This window comes from Gracilinanus agilis, chromosome 1 (assembly GCF_016433145.1).
Source record: "Gracilinanus agilis isolate LMUSP501 chromosome 1, AgileGrace, whole genome shotgun sequence".
Classification (NCBI taxonomy): Eukaryota; Metazoa; Chordata; class Mammalia; order Didelphimorphia; family Didelphidae; genus Gracilinanus; species Gracilinanus agilis.
This window is the reverse complement of record NC_058130.1, coordinates 294,450,941-294,468,667: the sequence shown is the minus strand read 5'-3', so window position 1 is coordinate 294,468,667 and position 17,727 is coordinate 294,450,941. Positions and strand designations below refer to the sequence as shown.

At 35.7% G+C, this 17,727-nt stretch overlaps 1 protein-coding gene across 1 annotated transcript in view; it reads left to right on the top strand.

The window, feature by feature from the left end:
* FER (FER tyrosine kinase) overlaps positions 1-17,727 on the top strand; it is a 273,706-nt gene that overhangs the window by 76,838 nt on the left and 179,141 nt on the right. Inside the window, exons 6-8 of the mRNA XM_044680270.1 lie at positions 4,797-4,934; positions 5,328-5,447; positions 11,157-11,279. Coding sequence (XP_044536205.1) covers positions 4,797-4,934; positions 5,328-5,447; positions 11,157-11,279 — 381 coding nt within the window. The remainder of the gene's footprint in view (positions 1-4,796; positions 4,935-5,327; positions 5,448-11,156; positions 11,280-17,727) is intronic.

The window sequence follows — 17,727 nt, the reverse complement described above, 5'->3', positions numbered from 1 at the left end:
TTTCCTTCTATTTTTTCAGTCTTTTGGCTTTGTTTTATTTGTTCTTGTTGTCTTGAGAGATCATTAGTTTCTACTTGCTCAATTCTAGCCTTTAGGGATTGATTTTCGGCTATAATCTTTCGGTTTTCGGCCATAATCTTCTGGTTTTCGGCCATAATCTTCTGGTTTTCGGCCATAATCTTCTGGTATTCCTTTTCAATCTGGTCATTCCTTGTGTTCAATTTGCTTATCAGTTCATTTGGTTTCTGAGCCTTGCTTTCCAGTTGCAAGATTCTACCTTTTAAACTGTTATTTTCTTGCCAGATCTTCCATTTTCCTCAAAATCTCAGTTTTGAACTCTTCCATAGGTTGTGAGGAGTTTTCCTTATTTGGGGAGGGTCTGGATGGTTGTTTGTTCTCCTCCTCTGTTTGCTCGGTTGTCTGGATTTTCTCTGTGTAAAAGCTGTCGAGTGTTAAAGACTTCTTTTTTTTGTTATTATTATTTCTCTTCTGAACTTCCTGTGACTGATTAGCCATCGTTAGCCCAGCAGCTTCTCAGGTTTATCCTCGCTCTCAGTGTCTGTCAGAGATCTATTGGATCCTGAGGTCTGAGTTCTGGTTTTTTCCCAAGGTCAAGCCCCCTGGTGGATTCCCTTGCTTGATCCTCTGCAGGAGGTTCCTTTACAAGTCTCAGGGAGCTACTTCCACAGTCGTATACCCGTCTGCACTGGTTCCCCACTTAGGCTTTAGTTCCTGGCTGTGTCTGCCTCCACCCACGTCTCTGCTCAGCAGGCACTCTGCGCCCAGCGTCCTGCTCCCGCGCAGATTTCGCGTGCGTTTTTGACTTAATGGGGTCCTAAGTCTTGCTGCTCTCAGGAACAGGTCCCGGAGCTGCGGATGACTCGATGGGTGCCCCAAACTTGCTCTATTTCTTTTTAGCTGGGTTTGGAGCTATAGGTGAGTGTGGAGGGGGTGGGGGTGGGGCGGTTGCTCAGCCCGCGATTGAGTGAGAGCCCTTTATAGCCTGGAAGTGTCTCGATTCCACGTACATTCCACGCTGTGCCCTGTTGTGGGGTTACTCCGTTCGTCTGGACTTGTTTTTATGTCCCCTTGAGGAGTTTTGTGTGTTTCGGTCAGGAGAGGTTAAGAGCTGCTTCTTACTCTGCCGCCATCTTAACCTGGAACGCTAGGGAAAAGAAAAGGAAGGATGGGCTGGAAGAGGTCCGGGACAGTGGCGAGCACGCGAAGGCTCGCGCTCCTGGGCTTCGTGCGCCTTAGCTCCCTGTGCGTGCGCTGGGATGGACCGCAGCTCATGCGCACCCCCACTGGCTTTTTGAAACCTAATCTAATCCTTCCTTCTCAGAGACCCTGATTAGCCAGGTTTTATCCCCATCTTGGAGGCTAGATAGGTCTCCTACAGGGATTTTCTTTTTCTTTTTTCAGAAAAATTTTTTCCATGGTTACATGATTCATGTTCTTGCCTTTCCCCTCCCCCAGCCAATGCACATTTCCACTGGTTTCTTCACCCACAGGGATTTTCTGATATGTCCTGCCCTTTGCCAGAAGGCCACAACACAAGCAACGTGGCCAGTCAAAGTTGGGGCTGGTATCAAGAATCTGGTTTTCAAATTGAACAAATGAGTTCATTTAAAAATTGATATTTATATGCTCCCAGTTACTTTTTAAAACAGGCTTTATGATTATATCCGATTCCCTTGTCCAGACTAGATCTGAATGATTCCAGAGCTGGAACCCACACACCCATAATTCAAGCAAGTTAAGGGATCCCTAAAAATATGGAGAGTATTGGAGTGGCATTCACGACAAGCTTTATGTGCTGTGCTTTCCTCATTGACTGGTGCTTTAAATACATACTCTAATTATGTATTAACTTCACTGGGCAATCTTATTAGCTTAGGCGGCACAGGTTTTCAGGTTGGGTCCTTGAGTTGAGTGACTACTCTAATAGATTCCAGGGTCCCTGAAACTATAACTCATTAGTCCCCCAACAGAGAGATTACTTTTAATAGTCAGCCAGTAGATAATTACCTTAGATATTTGGTGAGGATATTTTAGAGTCTCTGACAACAACTTTGACTGTTTAGGGTTATAATCCTTGGAAAATCTTTAAAAGGATTTTCAGTATAGTACTATCTTAGTATTTAGATTACTCTAGGCCAGCGATGGGCAAACTTTTTAAAGAGGGAGCCAAAGGAAAGGAAATGCTCATCTGTCAGTCTGTTTCTAAGGCAACTCTTTAGAAGTTTCAATGTATTACAATTTAAAAACTAGTGGGAAAATAAATTCAGAAAACACTTTAATTAGCTTTTTAAAATAATTAATAAGCACACTAAATGAAGCAGTATGGCATAATGAATGTATACCTAGAGTCTGGAAGACCTGGGTTTCAATTCAGCATCTGATAGTTATGTGACAATAAGCAAGTTCCCTGTGATTCTAAATTTCTAATATATAAAGTAGAATTAATACTTATTGTGCATCTCTCTCAGGATCATTGTGATTCCTAAATGAAATTACGTATGCAAAACTCTTTAAAATTTAAAGTTTTACATATAAATTCACATACTTGTATGTGTTTATTATATGTATGTCTACATATATACACCTATACATATGCATTTTTTTAAAAAAGCCTTGCCTTCTGTTTTAGAATCTATACTAAGTATTGGTTTCAAGGCAGAAGAGCAGTAAGGTCTTCTTATTCGAGTTAAGTGACTTGCCCAGGGTAACATAGCTAGGAAGTATCTGAGGTCAGATTTGAATGCAGGACTAATTGTCTCCAGGAATGACTCTATCCACTGAGTCACATAGCTGCCCCCTACATCTGAGTGCGTATTGTGGGGTGAAGGGGATCAGGGAATCAAACTTAGTATTTCATCTGCATAGAGAACTTCCACTATAGAAATGTTTTCTGCTATTATAGACGGGCAGTTCAACTGTAAATCATAGTCAAAGACAGTGGCAAATGTACTGAAGGGTTAAGTGACTTTCTTGTAGTTACATAGCTAGTAGGTATAGAGTCAGTGATTTAAGCCCATGTTTTCCACAGTTCATCTCTTGTGCTCTGTTGCTACTACTGTACAAATGTTAATTATTACCAATTCCCCTTTTGGATATTTAAGGAGAAGTATTGATTTCTTATCCCATATATTTCCTGCCTAAATTCTGTTTTCACTTTTCTTTGAGATTACTTACGTTAATATGACTTATTTTATGATATGAATGGTTTATAGATATTTCCTAAAGAGTTACTACCAGGTGGCTTAGCAGACATAGCAAAGTCATTTGCTCATGGATGGAGATCTAAAAAGATGGCCTTAGGAGGCCATCTTGTCCAATCAACTTAAAGGTGAGGAGCCAGAGTCCCAGAGAGGTGAAACAGTTTCCCCAAGGTCACACAGATGTCATTAGGAGCAGAACCAGGGTTTGAACCCAGGTCCTCTGACTCCAAATCCCAGGGCACTTTTCATTGTCCTATCCTACATTTGTTGATTTATTTACATAAAAACACAGAGGATTGCCAGATAATAATAGAATGGTATAAGATAAAACTAAAAAGGACAATCATCTTGTCCATATGTTTTCAACTTAAAAAAAATTGAGGTACATAGGCTTTACTAGTCAGCCAAAAGAGTGAGTCCATGACTCAAAAAATAGTAAAGAGTATTATCTAAACCCCTAACTTTATGGATAAAGAAACTGAAACCCAGAGAGGTAAAATGATTTGCTGGTGGCAATAAAATAAAATAAAAAGCTGGTGGCAGAGCTGCTTTAGGACTGAGTGTTGACTTATGGGCTATTATGCCTTCAGTTAGAGACCATTCCTTTCTTCAGTGCACTAAGCCTTGGTCTTTCAGCTTCTTTATAGTTCCAGATTTCTTATTTGCTATAATCATATAGTTCCTCTTCAATGTCCCAATGCCACTTAAAATTAAATAAGTAAACAAGTTTCCCCATCTAATACTTCTCTCTTAAAAAACAAACAAAAACCCTTACCTTCTGTCTTTGAATCAATACTGTGTCTCTGTTCTAAGGCAGAAGAGTGGTAAGGGCTAGGCAGTGGGGGAGTCAAGTGACTCGCTCAGGATCACACACCTAGGAAGTGACTGAGGTCAATTTGAACCCAGGACTGTCCATCTCTGCCCCTCTTCACACCCCCCCACACCCCCATCTAATACTTTCACTTCTTCAGTCACCGTTTCTCTATCCCCAAAGTTAGTCACCAAAATTTCCTCATTGATTTTAAGATATACTAGACATTAAGTTTCACTAAAATTCATGGGACGAAGAGAAACATGGGATATAGTGGTAAGGGAAGTCTAGATTTGATTTAATATAGTTTCCTTTCTTACTATCTTCTAATAGGCATGCCCTACTCTACTTAAGTCTTGGTCATTTTCTTCACTGTCTTCCCAAGATGCTGCATATTATTCTCAAGTGTTTGTTTGCTCTTTCTGTTGCCTACTAAACCCTTCCTCTTTTTTTCCTGTCCATTCTTCAAGGCTTCCTCTGACTATTTTATAGTCTATCCTCTTTTTTTCCTTCTATTAACTTGCATTTATAATCAGTAGTTATTTTTAATCATCTTGATGTCATTGACTGAAGATTTCAAAGTCTATTTTATACTTTTTACTTGTAAAATTCTTTTACTTGCTTCTTTGGGTATTTGAAATAGGGAGTTTCATATATAGCCCTTGGGAAATAACTAATAAGTCATTCTAATGTTTGTTATTTTTCTTTAATTTTAGTGTTTTTCAAAATTGAAAAATATCAATAATTTATATTTTTGTTTTTAGAAAAAGCATATTTGATGAATACAGCCAGATTACCAGTCTTGTTACAGAGGAGATAGTCAATGTCCATAAAGAGATTCAGACATCAGTTGAACAGATTGATCCTAGCATGGAATACAATAATTTCATAGATGTTTACAGGTATGAGACTTTTGTTCTTTTTTCAGCATTTATAACAAAAGGCCAATGAAATATAATAGTTGAATATAAAAACATTCTAAGGCAAAAATTTCATTTAAATTTGTTGACTTTTGGTTATTTTGGAAATCATTTTTTCATCTCAAAGCAATTAAGTTCAACTAATATGTATACTATATACAAGCCACTGAGCTGGGTTTTAAGAGTAAAAGATAAAAACTGATCATCTTTTGTGGATCTTGGATTCTATTGAATAGGAATATGTATGACATGTGCATAAATAAGTTGGAAGGGAGAGAAGGCTAATGATTTGTTATGTTGTATATTTTTCCTTGGCATATGATAGTTTGTGCAATATGAATCACAACTATTTTGCATGTTTTTTTTTTTTATCAGATCACCAGCTATTGAGGAGCAAGAAATTGAGTTTGATGCATCTTTACTTGAAGAAAATGAAAGTCTTAAAGCCAATGAGATCATGTGGAATAATTTAACAGCAGAGAGCTTGCAAATAATGTAAGTACAAAATACAAAATATTCATAGATTAAGAGGGTGGTCTTAACTTTTATGTTAGAATTAATTGGTTTATTAAATTTTTAAATGCTTATTTTTATATAAGATATTATAAAATAAATTAAAATAGATTCATGAGCCAATTTTTTATTCAAAACAACCTATCACTATCATCATCATTAATTTTGGTGATACTGTATATCAAAGTTCTGCTTGAGATGATAAACATTTGGCTATCCCTTCTTCTATTAGTCATCTGTTTCACTTATATAATAAGATATTTTTAATAGTCAATTTTCCTCTAACATTAACATTCTTTATGTCAATATTTTACCTTTTCGTGAGGAATGATATATTCTGTTTAAATTTTTTAAATTTTTAAATGAAGAAAAAAGTATGATATTCTCAGATTTTTACCTATATTATAATTGTCTTTAACAACAGTCTTCTAGGGGAAGTATTACTGTTTTCCAGAAAGATATATTATTTGAGCTGTTAGGGGATTCTGAGATTACCAGCTTAACACTTTCATTTTATAAATGAAGAAAAGGGCCTCTGAGTGATAATATGCTTTTATCAGTGTTCACATAACTAAAGCTGAACTGGGTGGGATTAAAGCTTAAATCTTCTAACTCTTGGTCAAATGCTCATTCGGATACAAAATTCTATTTCTTATTTTCACTACTAAGTTTTATAAATTAAGTTTTTAAAAAAAGATACTTAAAAGCTTCTAGCATATTCAACTTAGCTTAACAGACATTGATTTTGTGCCTAATATGTGCAAAGGAATCATGTTAAATCTTTGGGGAAATGAAGCAAAAAATAAAAAATAAAAAAACCAAAGATACTCCTATACTCTCAGGGAACTTATCTCTCTCTCTCTCTCTTTTTTTTTTTTTGTGAAGATATAAGTAAATATAAAGTAGTAAGTATAAATTAATATACAAATAAATCTAAAGTAATTTCAAGGGAGAGTGTGTGCCAAAGGCTTAGGGGATGAGGAAAACCCTCATGAAAGAGGCATGAGAGGAAAACCCTCATGAAAGAGGCGTGACAACTAAATTGTGCTTTAGAAGAAGCAAGGGATTCTCTAAGGTGAAGGTAGGATGAGAATAAATTTCAAACATTTTAGTTGTATTCAGTGAGATAATGTAGACAATGGGGAACAGATCTTTCTTAATATTCTATTAGCTCTTTCATTAAGCAGTTAATAATAAATTTTCATATTTGAAATTCAGAGTACTAGATCTTTTAAAAAGTTAATCAGTCTCTTTGTTGACTATAAAGAAATATTGCAAAGAAAACCTTATTCATGGATAAAGATATGGATCTAGATGTCACTTTATTGCACCATTACTGCCAATGGGCATGTTCTCATCTTTTTACTTATTTTATTAAGCTTAACATTTTTATTGGGCTTATCTGTAGATTTTCTTTGTGAAACTTTTTTGTCCTAGAATCAGTACTAAGTATTAGTTACAAGGTAGAAGCCAGATAAGGGCTAGACAATTGGGCCTAAGTGACTTGCTCAGTCACACAGCTAGCAAATGCTTGAGGTCAGAATCATCTGTAGATTTACTTCATATGATAGTGCTTGACAATTAAAGAATTCCCTTTATTTTTGTTACCCTCACACTTGAGACTTTATCTCTTAACTCTGTGCTTTTTGTAAATGTTAGTTTCTATGCTTAGAATATACTCCTTCATCTTCTCTTAGCATCCTTAGTTTTCTTGTAAGCTAGCTAAAGTGACAATTTTTGCAATGAGATTATTGTTGATCCCCCCATCAGCTAGTTCCTTCCCACTATTGTATTACCTTGTGTTTATTTTATACATATTTTGCATAAACTTACATAAATACATTTTATCTCCTCCAGAAGAATTTCCCACTTTGTATCCGTAGTGCCTAGGATGATGCTTGTTGCACTTGTCAATAGATTGTTCTAGGTGCAGTGGTTGTAAAAACCTATGGCTGGTGTTCCTAAGAGGAAGGGGTATGTTTTTGGTCAACCTGGTCAAATAGTGATTCATGAAACATTGAGGACCAGTCTTTGTTTAACTGATTTGTAGATTTTTTTTTTCTGATTTCATTTTACATTCATGTTGCATTTACTATTATGTGATTTTATTATGTCAGTCCTTAAAATCAGAGAGCCACAGTGTTATTATAACATTTGCCCTAAAACCAGAGTAATAGTGTTTAGCAAAATTTTTTTTCTTTATAAGACAAGAAAACAAGGCATTTGGCAGTGTTGGAAGAAGATCAAGGAGGAGGAGGAGTTTACAGGTTTTATAGTATTCTAAGAAAGACGGAAGGGGGGTATCTCAGACTGGGCAACAAGGGAGAGACTTCTGCCTAGCATGTTGGAATGTAGGAGTTAGGACTTTCTACTCTGGATATTGATAACAGGAAACAACCTTGGAGTTATCTTGCTTGACTCAGGGACTACCCAGGGCTGGCCTGAATAGTTCATGGGTAGGAACATTTGCAGCATTGCTTCCAGGGCATATACATTGCTTTATCACAAAGACAGTGAACCTTTTAGAGATGGAGTGCTGGGCCCTGCTCGTGCCCCCATCCCCCTGTGGGACAAATGCCATGCCCCTCCCCCCCAATGAGTGAAGGACATGCCCTGCTTCCCTCCACCCTTTACCCTACACAGGGGAGGGAGAAAACTCTCTCATTGAGGTGGGAGAAGTGAGGAATGGCTTCAGTGAGTGTAGAGTGGAAGAGGGGAGTGGCTCAAACACTCTCCTCCAGCTCTGCCACCTGTGAGTTGCCTACCTTGCCCACTGTGAGCTCCCATTGAGCCTGCTGGGCAGAGGAGAGGGGGATGTGAAAAAATGTGTCAGGCACAGTGGAGAGGGGAAGGGGAGAGTCTGAGTCCCTCTGCCTTTCTAGTAACGAATTCTGGGTGTCTGCGTGCCCACAGAGAGTGCTCTGTATGCCATCTTTGGCACCCAGGCCATCGGTTTGCCATCACCATTTTATCAGGATAATCCTGATGTTCATCATCAAGATCTAGAAATAGAGGCAATTTTGAATAACATCAGAAACAGTATTACCCTGACAATTCTTTGTACTTGTATTTCTAGCACTTAACATAGTTCTTGGGATTAATAAATACTTGGTTGGTTGACTAGTTTATAGCAAACCTAAATATTTAGCTTTTTTTTTTTTTTTTTTTTTTTTTTTTGTGATTCACACCCACTGCTTCTAATCCTGGACTTTGGGACCCTAGGGAATAAATCCAAACATCTGATATATTCCACACAAATCTTCTCTTCTCCAGGCTAATCATCTCCAATTCCTGCAACCAACCAATGAACAAGCACTCATTATTTGCTAAACCCTAACCCCAAGGAGATTACATTCTTTCAGAGGAGACAATGTATATGCATAAATATATACAAAATATGTAGAAAGTAAATGCAAAATTATTTGGGAGAGGAGAGTATTTGGGAGGATCAGGACATACCTCATGTTGGAGGTGGTCGTTAGGTTTCAGCTGCCTCTTGATATCTGAAAGAGAAAACCTGCTTCCTTCTAGTCACTTTCACTTTTATGATTCAAGATGCTCCAGCCTTAATTAAGAGACAAGGGCACTTTCAGTCACTGTTGGTAACCCAAAATAGCCCAAGTTAGTGCTATTTTTAGGGCCAGTAGAACTCAGATTGTCTTGAGATCAGGAATGGAAAACATTCCTTTGACTGCCTAGGAAGCAGGAGAGAGAGGTTTGTACAATCAAAATATCTTTTTGAAAGAAAAGAAAATATTACAAACTGATATTAATGTAATATTAAAATTAATTCTCCTTAAGATCAAGCAGAAATCTCTTGGTTGATGGAAATTCTTTTCTCCCTTCACAGGGTTCTCATGAAGTTCTCATGAAGTTCCCTTTTGGTGTAGTTTTTTGCCAGGTTCTGAGGGCTCATGCTCTGGTAGAGGTCCAAAGCTGTGTCTGTTTTGACCTTGATCCATCTTGACTCTGTCAGTTAACCATTGCTGTTCTATATTAATTGTGTGTTAGCCTAGTTTTAGCCTGTGTGCTGTATACATCATCATCACTGGGACAATATAATTTTATACTTTGTAATTTACTTGACTTCCTGAAAATAATATCCTTGTACAGGAAAGAAGAAAAATTTTTAACTATATGCAGGTCCTCTAGTTAATGAGGGGCACATACATTATTCACTCACTGTATTTCTTATAACAGAATGTAAATAATGACTCTACCAAAGTAAACTTGATTTACTTATTTTGAAATACAACCAGTCTCTTGTACCTTGGTGCATATGTAATTTTTCCTCCTTTCCTCCAAATTTCATAAGAAAAAACCTAATGTAATAAGAATTGTGATTTGGACATGGGAGCAGGACTTTACTACATTTTGGCAAATTTTAAAGGATATTAACAGCAATCAGTCACTTAATCAAAAAGCATTCATTAATCACTTGTAGTAGTTGTAGAACATCCAGGCTTGTGAAGAACTGGGAGACTTGTGACCTGACAAGGGGAATTGTGTAGCTGAGGCTCTAGATCTCATTTTTTTGCTTTCCCTGGAAGTAGAAGAGAAGAATGAAGGTTGTAGCTGTCAAGATTTTGAGCTCTGTCTTAGTCGTGGGAGGGAGGCCAGGTAGCTGACACTGATCCCTTGGTGGTAAGTGCCACCAGCATTTGAGCTTTGAACCTTGGATCTGGTTCTGGAAAGGACAGGCAGCCTTCACTCAATTGTGGATAATAAAACTTCTGTAACATGGATGAAAGAAGGCTGAACAGTATGTGCGTGATGAAGAGGCCCAGACTCTAACTTGAATCTATCCGGAATCGGTATGCTGTTTCCTTCTCTGTAAAATAAAATGGGTGGAAAAAGTGCCCTCTAAGGTCCCTTCTGACCTGGTAGTCAATGACTATGAGAATGAGGAGGTATTCCCTTCCATTTCAACTCAGCATTTCTTCTTAGCTGTTAATAAGTCAACATTTATTGGATATCCACTGAATTGTGTTCAGTAATTATAGTGAAGATCTATCATGTTTTTGATAAAAGTTTTAGAGGTATCCTAGAGTTAGTAAATCTGAATTCTAAGAATGGAAATGAAGATGGAGACAATGAAAATAGATTGTTCTATTTTTTCCCCCTATGATAGGCAACTAACCCATTTTTTCTTCATCCTTTCTTACCCCTTTTCCATGCTGCCCTTTTGATAGATATAACTTTAGCAAGGGTAATATTTAAACTAGAGGAGTTGGATAATCAGAATTAATCTCCATTTGGTGGAATATTAAAAGACATTTTCCAGCAGGGACTATTTTGGTGATCTTTTACTTTCTCTGGCCATTGCTATATATCCTATTTCCTTTTCTCAGACTTCACTAGGTCTGCAAAGTACATAGAAACTAGCATTCTTTAATACTGTGTTAGAAGGTTAATAATAAACATTTCAACCCTGCAAATGATAAAGTGTTTTCCAATTTGGTAATACAAAATTTTTAAGTAAAATTATTTTTTGCTACCATAAATTATTCTTATGATGTTTATCTTATATCTAAATATCATGTAGAAAAGCTATATTCATCGAATAGGTAGATATAGAAATTACCCAGTACACATTGATAGTCAAAAATCTATCTATCTATATTTTTTATCATTGTACACTGTGTTTATAATTTATGCATTAATTGATTAGGTAGCAAATATTTATTCTAGGTTGAAAACTGTTGAAGAAGACTTGATCCAGACACAGCAGATGCTTTTAAACAAAGAGGAAGTTGTCCTGGAACTAGAAAAGAGTATTGAAGAATCTTCTAAGACTTGTGAAAAGAAGTCTGAGTAAGTAAAAAAATAATTTAAAAGAAAGAAGTGTAATTATCTTAGCATTATAATACCATCTATTTGGAAATAAGGGCTTTTACAAAAGTGAATATTCTAGATCAGGGAATTTCAGATTTCAAAATATAGTGGCAAGTATCACTGGAGAGTCTCATGACCCTTTCGGGAGGTCCATGATGTCAAAATGTTACATTATAATAATTTGTTCAGTTGTTTTATTCATATCCTACTCTTTGTGACCCCCACAATAATACTAAACTATCTTAATTTCTAATACATGTAGATCAATAAATAAAATCCACATAAAAAAACTCTTTTTTAGGTATTTGGAGGGAAGTGGTGTCCACTCAGTGATTTAAAAAAGTTTATAGGAGTCCTGAGATAAAAAAGTTTCAAAATTGTTTTACTAGATGAGTGAAACTTAATGTTTTAGTGATCAAATAATTTATTTTATTATTTTTATTCTTTTTAATTATTAAATTTAATTTTTAAAATTATACATAGAAACAGTTTTTGAAAATTATTTTCTGACACTGCAACTCAGAATTTCCTCCCTTTCTTGAGGCAATAAATAGTCTGATATAGGTTATATCACTGCTTTCATGCAGTGCATATTTCCATATTCCCTATGTTGTAACTGAAGACATATAACTCACGAAGGAAGCAAAATGAAGGATGATGTGCACTCAGACTCCAGCAGTTCACTCTTTGGCTGTGAATAGTGTCTTTTTATCATGAGTCCCTTGGTGTTATCTTGTGGCCTTGTTTTGTTGATAATAATTTAGTCCTTTACTCTTGATCATTGTACAATATTTCTGTTGCTATATGCACTGTTCTGATTTTGCTCACTTCACTTTTCACCAGGTTTTTCTTAACTCAATTCTATTCACCATTTCTTATGACAAAACAGTTTTCCATTAGAACCATATACCATAGCTTGTTCAGCTATTCCTTAACTGGTGGTAACTCTTTCAGTTTCCAATTCTTTGCCATTAGAAAAAGAGCTACTGAAAATGTTTTTGTTCAGTTATGTTCTTTTCTTCTAACTCTGATCTTTCCATCTTATTTTTCCCTATTCATCTTTTTCTTTCTCTCCTTTCAGCCTTTCCCTGTTCACAAATGTTTTGCTTCTATTTACCCGTTTCCTTGAGCTCTAGGTCCCTTTTTGTCTGTCCCTTCTTCCCTACCCTTGTTTTTTTTTTTTATATTTGCTTGTTTCCCCTCTCTTTCTTCTTTATTGGGTAAGATAGATTTCTGTACCTGAGTGTGGATGCTATTCTCACTTTGTTCCAATAAGGTTGAAACGTTACCTGCCACCCTCTCATTTTCCCTTTCAGTGTATTGATTTTTTCATGCCTGCTCATGTGAGATAATTTACCCTGATCTTTGTTTCCTTTTCTCTTTCCCCAGTGTATTACTTTTTCTTATTCCTTGATTAAAAAAACATATATATATATATATATATCAATCATGCTATTCCACTTACTCCTAGTTCTCTATCTATATGCTCTTATTTTTATTGCCTTGAGGCATAATTTATATGGCCTCATTATTAAATATCTTCAGTATATTAAATATCTTCAGTATCTTAAATATCCTAAGAACTTTAGGTATCCTAGGGTACTTCAAGTATCATAGATATCTTAAGCATCTTAGCTATCTCCTTAGTAGTAATGTAATCATTTTAACTCCTTTGTTTTCCTTGATTACCTTAAAGTCTCTTAAGTATCCTAAATATCTCTTATACTATAAGTATCTTAAATACTCCAGTTATCCTGTTACCATGCAAGGAATGTAATCAGTTTAACCTCATTGCTTTAAGCATATTAAGTACTTTAGTTATCTCTTTTACTGTAAAAATCTAATGCATCCCAGTTACCACTTCCCATGCAGGAATATAATTACTTTAACTCCAGTGATTCCCTTGAGGTTTTTCTGTTTACTTTTTTATACTTCTTTTTAGTATGGAATTTTATCATTGAATTTTTTTTCTTTTTAGCTCTGGCTTTTAAGTCAGGAATGCCTGGAATCCCTCTATTTTATTAAATGTCTATTTTTTTACCTGGAGTATTATGCTCATTTTTGCTGGGAAAGTGAGTTTTGGTTATAGGTCTAGATCTGTTACCTTGTGGATGTCTTTTTTTATCCTATTCATCAATGAGCCAGGTGTGAGATGTTTCCTCAGAGATTTTTTATTTTGCATTTCTCTAATGATTTAGGACATTTTTTCATGTGACCACAGCTTTGATTTTTTTCATCTAAAAACTACCTATTCATATATTTTGAATGAATCAAATAGGGAAATGTCTTGTATTCTTATAAATTTGATTCAGCTCTAAATATAGTTGAGAAACGAGACCTTTATTAGAGAAATTTGCTGCCAAAATTTTTTCCTTACTTTCTGCTTTCCTTCTAACCTTGGTTGCATTGATTTTGTTTGTGCAAAACCTTTTAGTAAAAATTCAATATACATTAATTTTTTCCCCAAATTTTCCAAACCAAACCAAACAACTATTTCCATATTCAAAACAAAAGAAGATAGAACATAAATGAAATCATTGATGTTCTATACTTTTAGATTACTTCATATCTGCATAATAAATCCTACCCACAAATGTTCCAGCCCTTCCCCACCCTCCCCAAATCACAAAAGATCCATCAGGGAGACCAACATGTACATATAAATTAAGACTTTCATGCTTCACTTTATGCAGGTAACAGTCATAGTTTATTCTTCCAGCATAAATTCTGTGGATGTGTATAATATCATATCTGTTTACTGTTTCTTATGGAGCATAATATATTACATCACAATCATATATAACAATTTGCTTAGCCATTCCTTAATTGAAGGGTATCCCCTCAATTTCTAATTCTTTACCACCACAAAGAGAGCTGCTATAAATATTTTGGAACATCTGGGTTCTTTTCCTCTTTCCTTAATCTCCCTGGGAAGCAATTCTCTTGCTGCATCTAAGGGAATCCACAGTTTTACAGCTGTCTGGGTGTAATTCCAAGTTGTTCCAAAATGGTTGGATCAGTCATTTTAGCACGGTTAGTGTGAGGTGATATCTCAGAGTTGTTGTTGTTTTTTTATTTCTCTAATCAGTAGTGATTTGGAGCATTTTTCCATATATCTATATAAGGTTTTGATTTCTTCGTGTGAAAACTTCTTCTTCTCCTCCTCCTCCTCTTCCTTCTCCTCTTTCTCTTCCTTCTCTTCCTCTTACCTTACCTTCTGTCTTAGAATCAATACTATGTATTGGTTTTAAGGCAGAAGTGTAGTAAAGGCTAGGCAGTGGGTGTTAAGTGACTTGCCCAGGGTCACACAGCTAGGAAGTGTCTGAGGCCAGATTTGAACCTAGAGCTTCTTGTCTCTAAGCTTGACTTTCAATCCACTGAGCCACCCAGCTGCCCTCTCCCCCATTCTTATTCTTATAATTTTGACAAAGTTCTCTTTATATTTTAGATTTGAGAGTTTGTCTACAAACTTTTTTTTTTCAAGTTTTTTGCTTTTCTTCTAATCTTGGCAGTATTTGTTTTATTTGTACAAAAACTTTTCAATTCAATGTACTCAAAATTATCCATTTTACATCTTATGAAGTTCTCCATCTCTTGTTGACTCATCCATAAATAGGAGTGTGTCCCTTGTCCTTTTAATTTACTTATGATATTGCCTTTTATGTCCAGATCATGTATCCATTTTGATTTTAGGAATGATGTAGGATTTTCGTCTATACCTGGTTTCTACCAAGCTACCTTTCAGATGTCCTAGCAGTTTTTACCAAATAGTGCTTACTTATCCCCAAAACTTGGCTCTATGATTTTTTTCCAAATAAAAGATTACTATAATCTTTTACTGCTGTTTGTTGTATGTCTGTTTGTTCCACTGATCTTCCTTTCTATTTTTTTAGCTAGTACCACATGGTTTTGATAATGACTGCATTGTAATATAATTTAAAATTTGGTACTTCCAGATCTCCTTCCATTACATTTTTATTAATTCTTTTGCTATTCTTGATCTTTTATTTTTCTGGATGAATTTTATTATTTTTTCCTAACAGTAAAATAATTTTTTGCGATAGCATTGAGTAAGTAAATTAGTTTGGGCAAGATTGTCATTTTAATCATATTGGCTCTACCCATCCCTGAAGAATAAATATTTTTCCAATTATTTAGATCTGACTATTTGTGTGAAAAATTTTTTCTGATTCTATTCATGTAGTTTCTGGGTTTGTTTTGGCAGGTGTACTCTGAGGTATTTTATTCTATCTGCTGTCATTTTAAATGGAATAACTTTTTTTATGGAGTAAGTGAATGTAAGGGCCTGAAGAGAATAATCCAGAGGTTACAAATCTATGTCACTGGGGATTGTGGTTATCTTATCCTCAGAAAAATAGAAAGATTTGTAATATGGGTAAGCTTTGGGGATGAGATAACATACAGATAGTTACATACATACAAATAATGAAGAGTGAATTAAGACATTAGTGAGGGGAGGGGGAAAGGAAAGGCTTCTTGCAGAAGATGAAATTTGAGCTGAATCTTAAGGGAGAATATTTTGGAGATGGGGAACAGTCAGTGAAAAGACACATGTTGAAAAGAATGTCTTTTGGAAGAGTAGTGTAATAGCCTATATAGAATATGTAGAGGGGAATAAAATGTAAGAAAACTGGGATGATAGGAAGGGATCAGTTGTGAAAGGCTAGGTAACAGGGAGTCACTAGTGTTTATTGAGGATGGGGAGGGAGGGTTCCCTATTTAGACCTGTGCTTTTGGATGTACTGGGTTAAAGAGGTTTGTAGCAGGTACACCAACCAGAAGACTAGTGCAGTTATCTAGATGTGAGGTGAGGAGAGCCTACACACAGTTGATTGTGTGATTGGAAATAGGGGTGCATATTCAAAAGATATATTGTGAAAGTAAAAATGGCAAGACATATATGGGGTAAGTGATGGTGAGGCCATTAAAGATAACAGTAATAGGGAAGTTGGGAAGAGAAGAAGCTTTGGGGGAAAGACAACCAATTTGAGACGTCTAATTAGGCAGTTGATGATTTGAGAGTGGCAGTCAGGAGAGAAGTTAGTGCTGGATCAGTAGATCTGTGATCACTGATGTCGATATGATAATTGAATTCATGGGAGCTGATGAGATCAAGCAATATAATATAGAGGGAAAAGAGAAAAGGGTCAAGGACAGAGCCTTGAGGGCTCCAGCATTAGAAGTGTACTAAATAAAAATTCTACAAATGAGATTAAAGAGTGTTGAGACAAGTAGGAGGAGAATCAGGAGAAAGCTGTGTCACAAAAACTTTGAGGGGAAAGAATATCTGAGAAAAGAAGATAATTAAAGCCTCCAAATGAGTCAAGAAGTATAAAGATTGAGAAAAGACTGTTAGATTTGGCAATTAAGGGGCTTTTAGACAACTCAGTGGATAGAGACCCAAGCCTAGAGACTGGAGTATCCTGGGCTCAAATATGGCCACATACACTTCCTAGTTGTGTAATCTTGGGCAGTTCACTTAATCTCAATTGCTCAATTTCCTCAATAACATTACTTCTCTTTTGCCTTAGAATTGATCTTAGCATCAATAAGACAGAAGGTAAGGGTTACAAAAAATTGGCAATTAAGATATCATAAGCAATTTTGGAGAAATTTCATTTGCTGATGTCAGAATCCATAATTCATGGATTTAAGACAGTAATAAGAAAGGAAGTAGAAGTACTAATTGTGGATGACCTTTCCAAGGAGAAGAGATGTGGGATGATAGCTTTCAGGAATGGATGGTTCAGGTAAAGATACATGATGATGGTGGGAAGAATTTATGGACTGAATATATGTACAGGAACTTCAGATTAGTTTAGGTATTTAAGGGAACTTCATTTGCCTCAGAGCTAATCTTATTTTTTATCTAATAAGTGCTTTCATGGGTTTAATTATTATGTAAATGCAGATGACTTTCAGATCTTTATATCCAGCCCAGGGGTCTCCACTGAACTTCAGTCTTGCCACACCAATTGCCTATTGGATATTTCACACCAAATATCCAAGAGACTGAATCTCAATGTGTCCAAAAGAAAATTTATTATCTTTCCCTTCTGTCTCACCTCTTTTCCTAGATTCCTAGCATTTTACTCTTTTCCTGTGTTTATTATATGAAAGCTGGATTCCTTACTTTCCTTCATCTCAATTATTTGATCGAATTCTGCTTTCTTAAAATAATTTGAATGCAACTTTTTCTCTCCATTCATACAAGTACCACCTTAGTTTAGGCCCTAATCCCTTTTGCCTAAATTATTGCAATAACCTCCTAACTGGTCTATCTCCCTCACAATGATTTTTCTTATGCACAGATATAAGTATATTATTTTTATACTCTTTAAATTTCAGTGACTTTCTGTTACTTTAGGATCTAATATAAACCCCCTCTATTTTTTTTAAAGCCCTT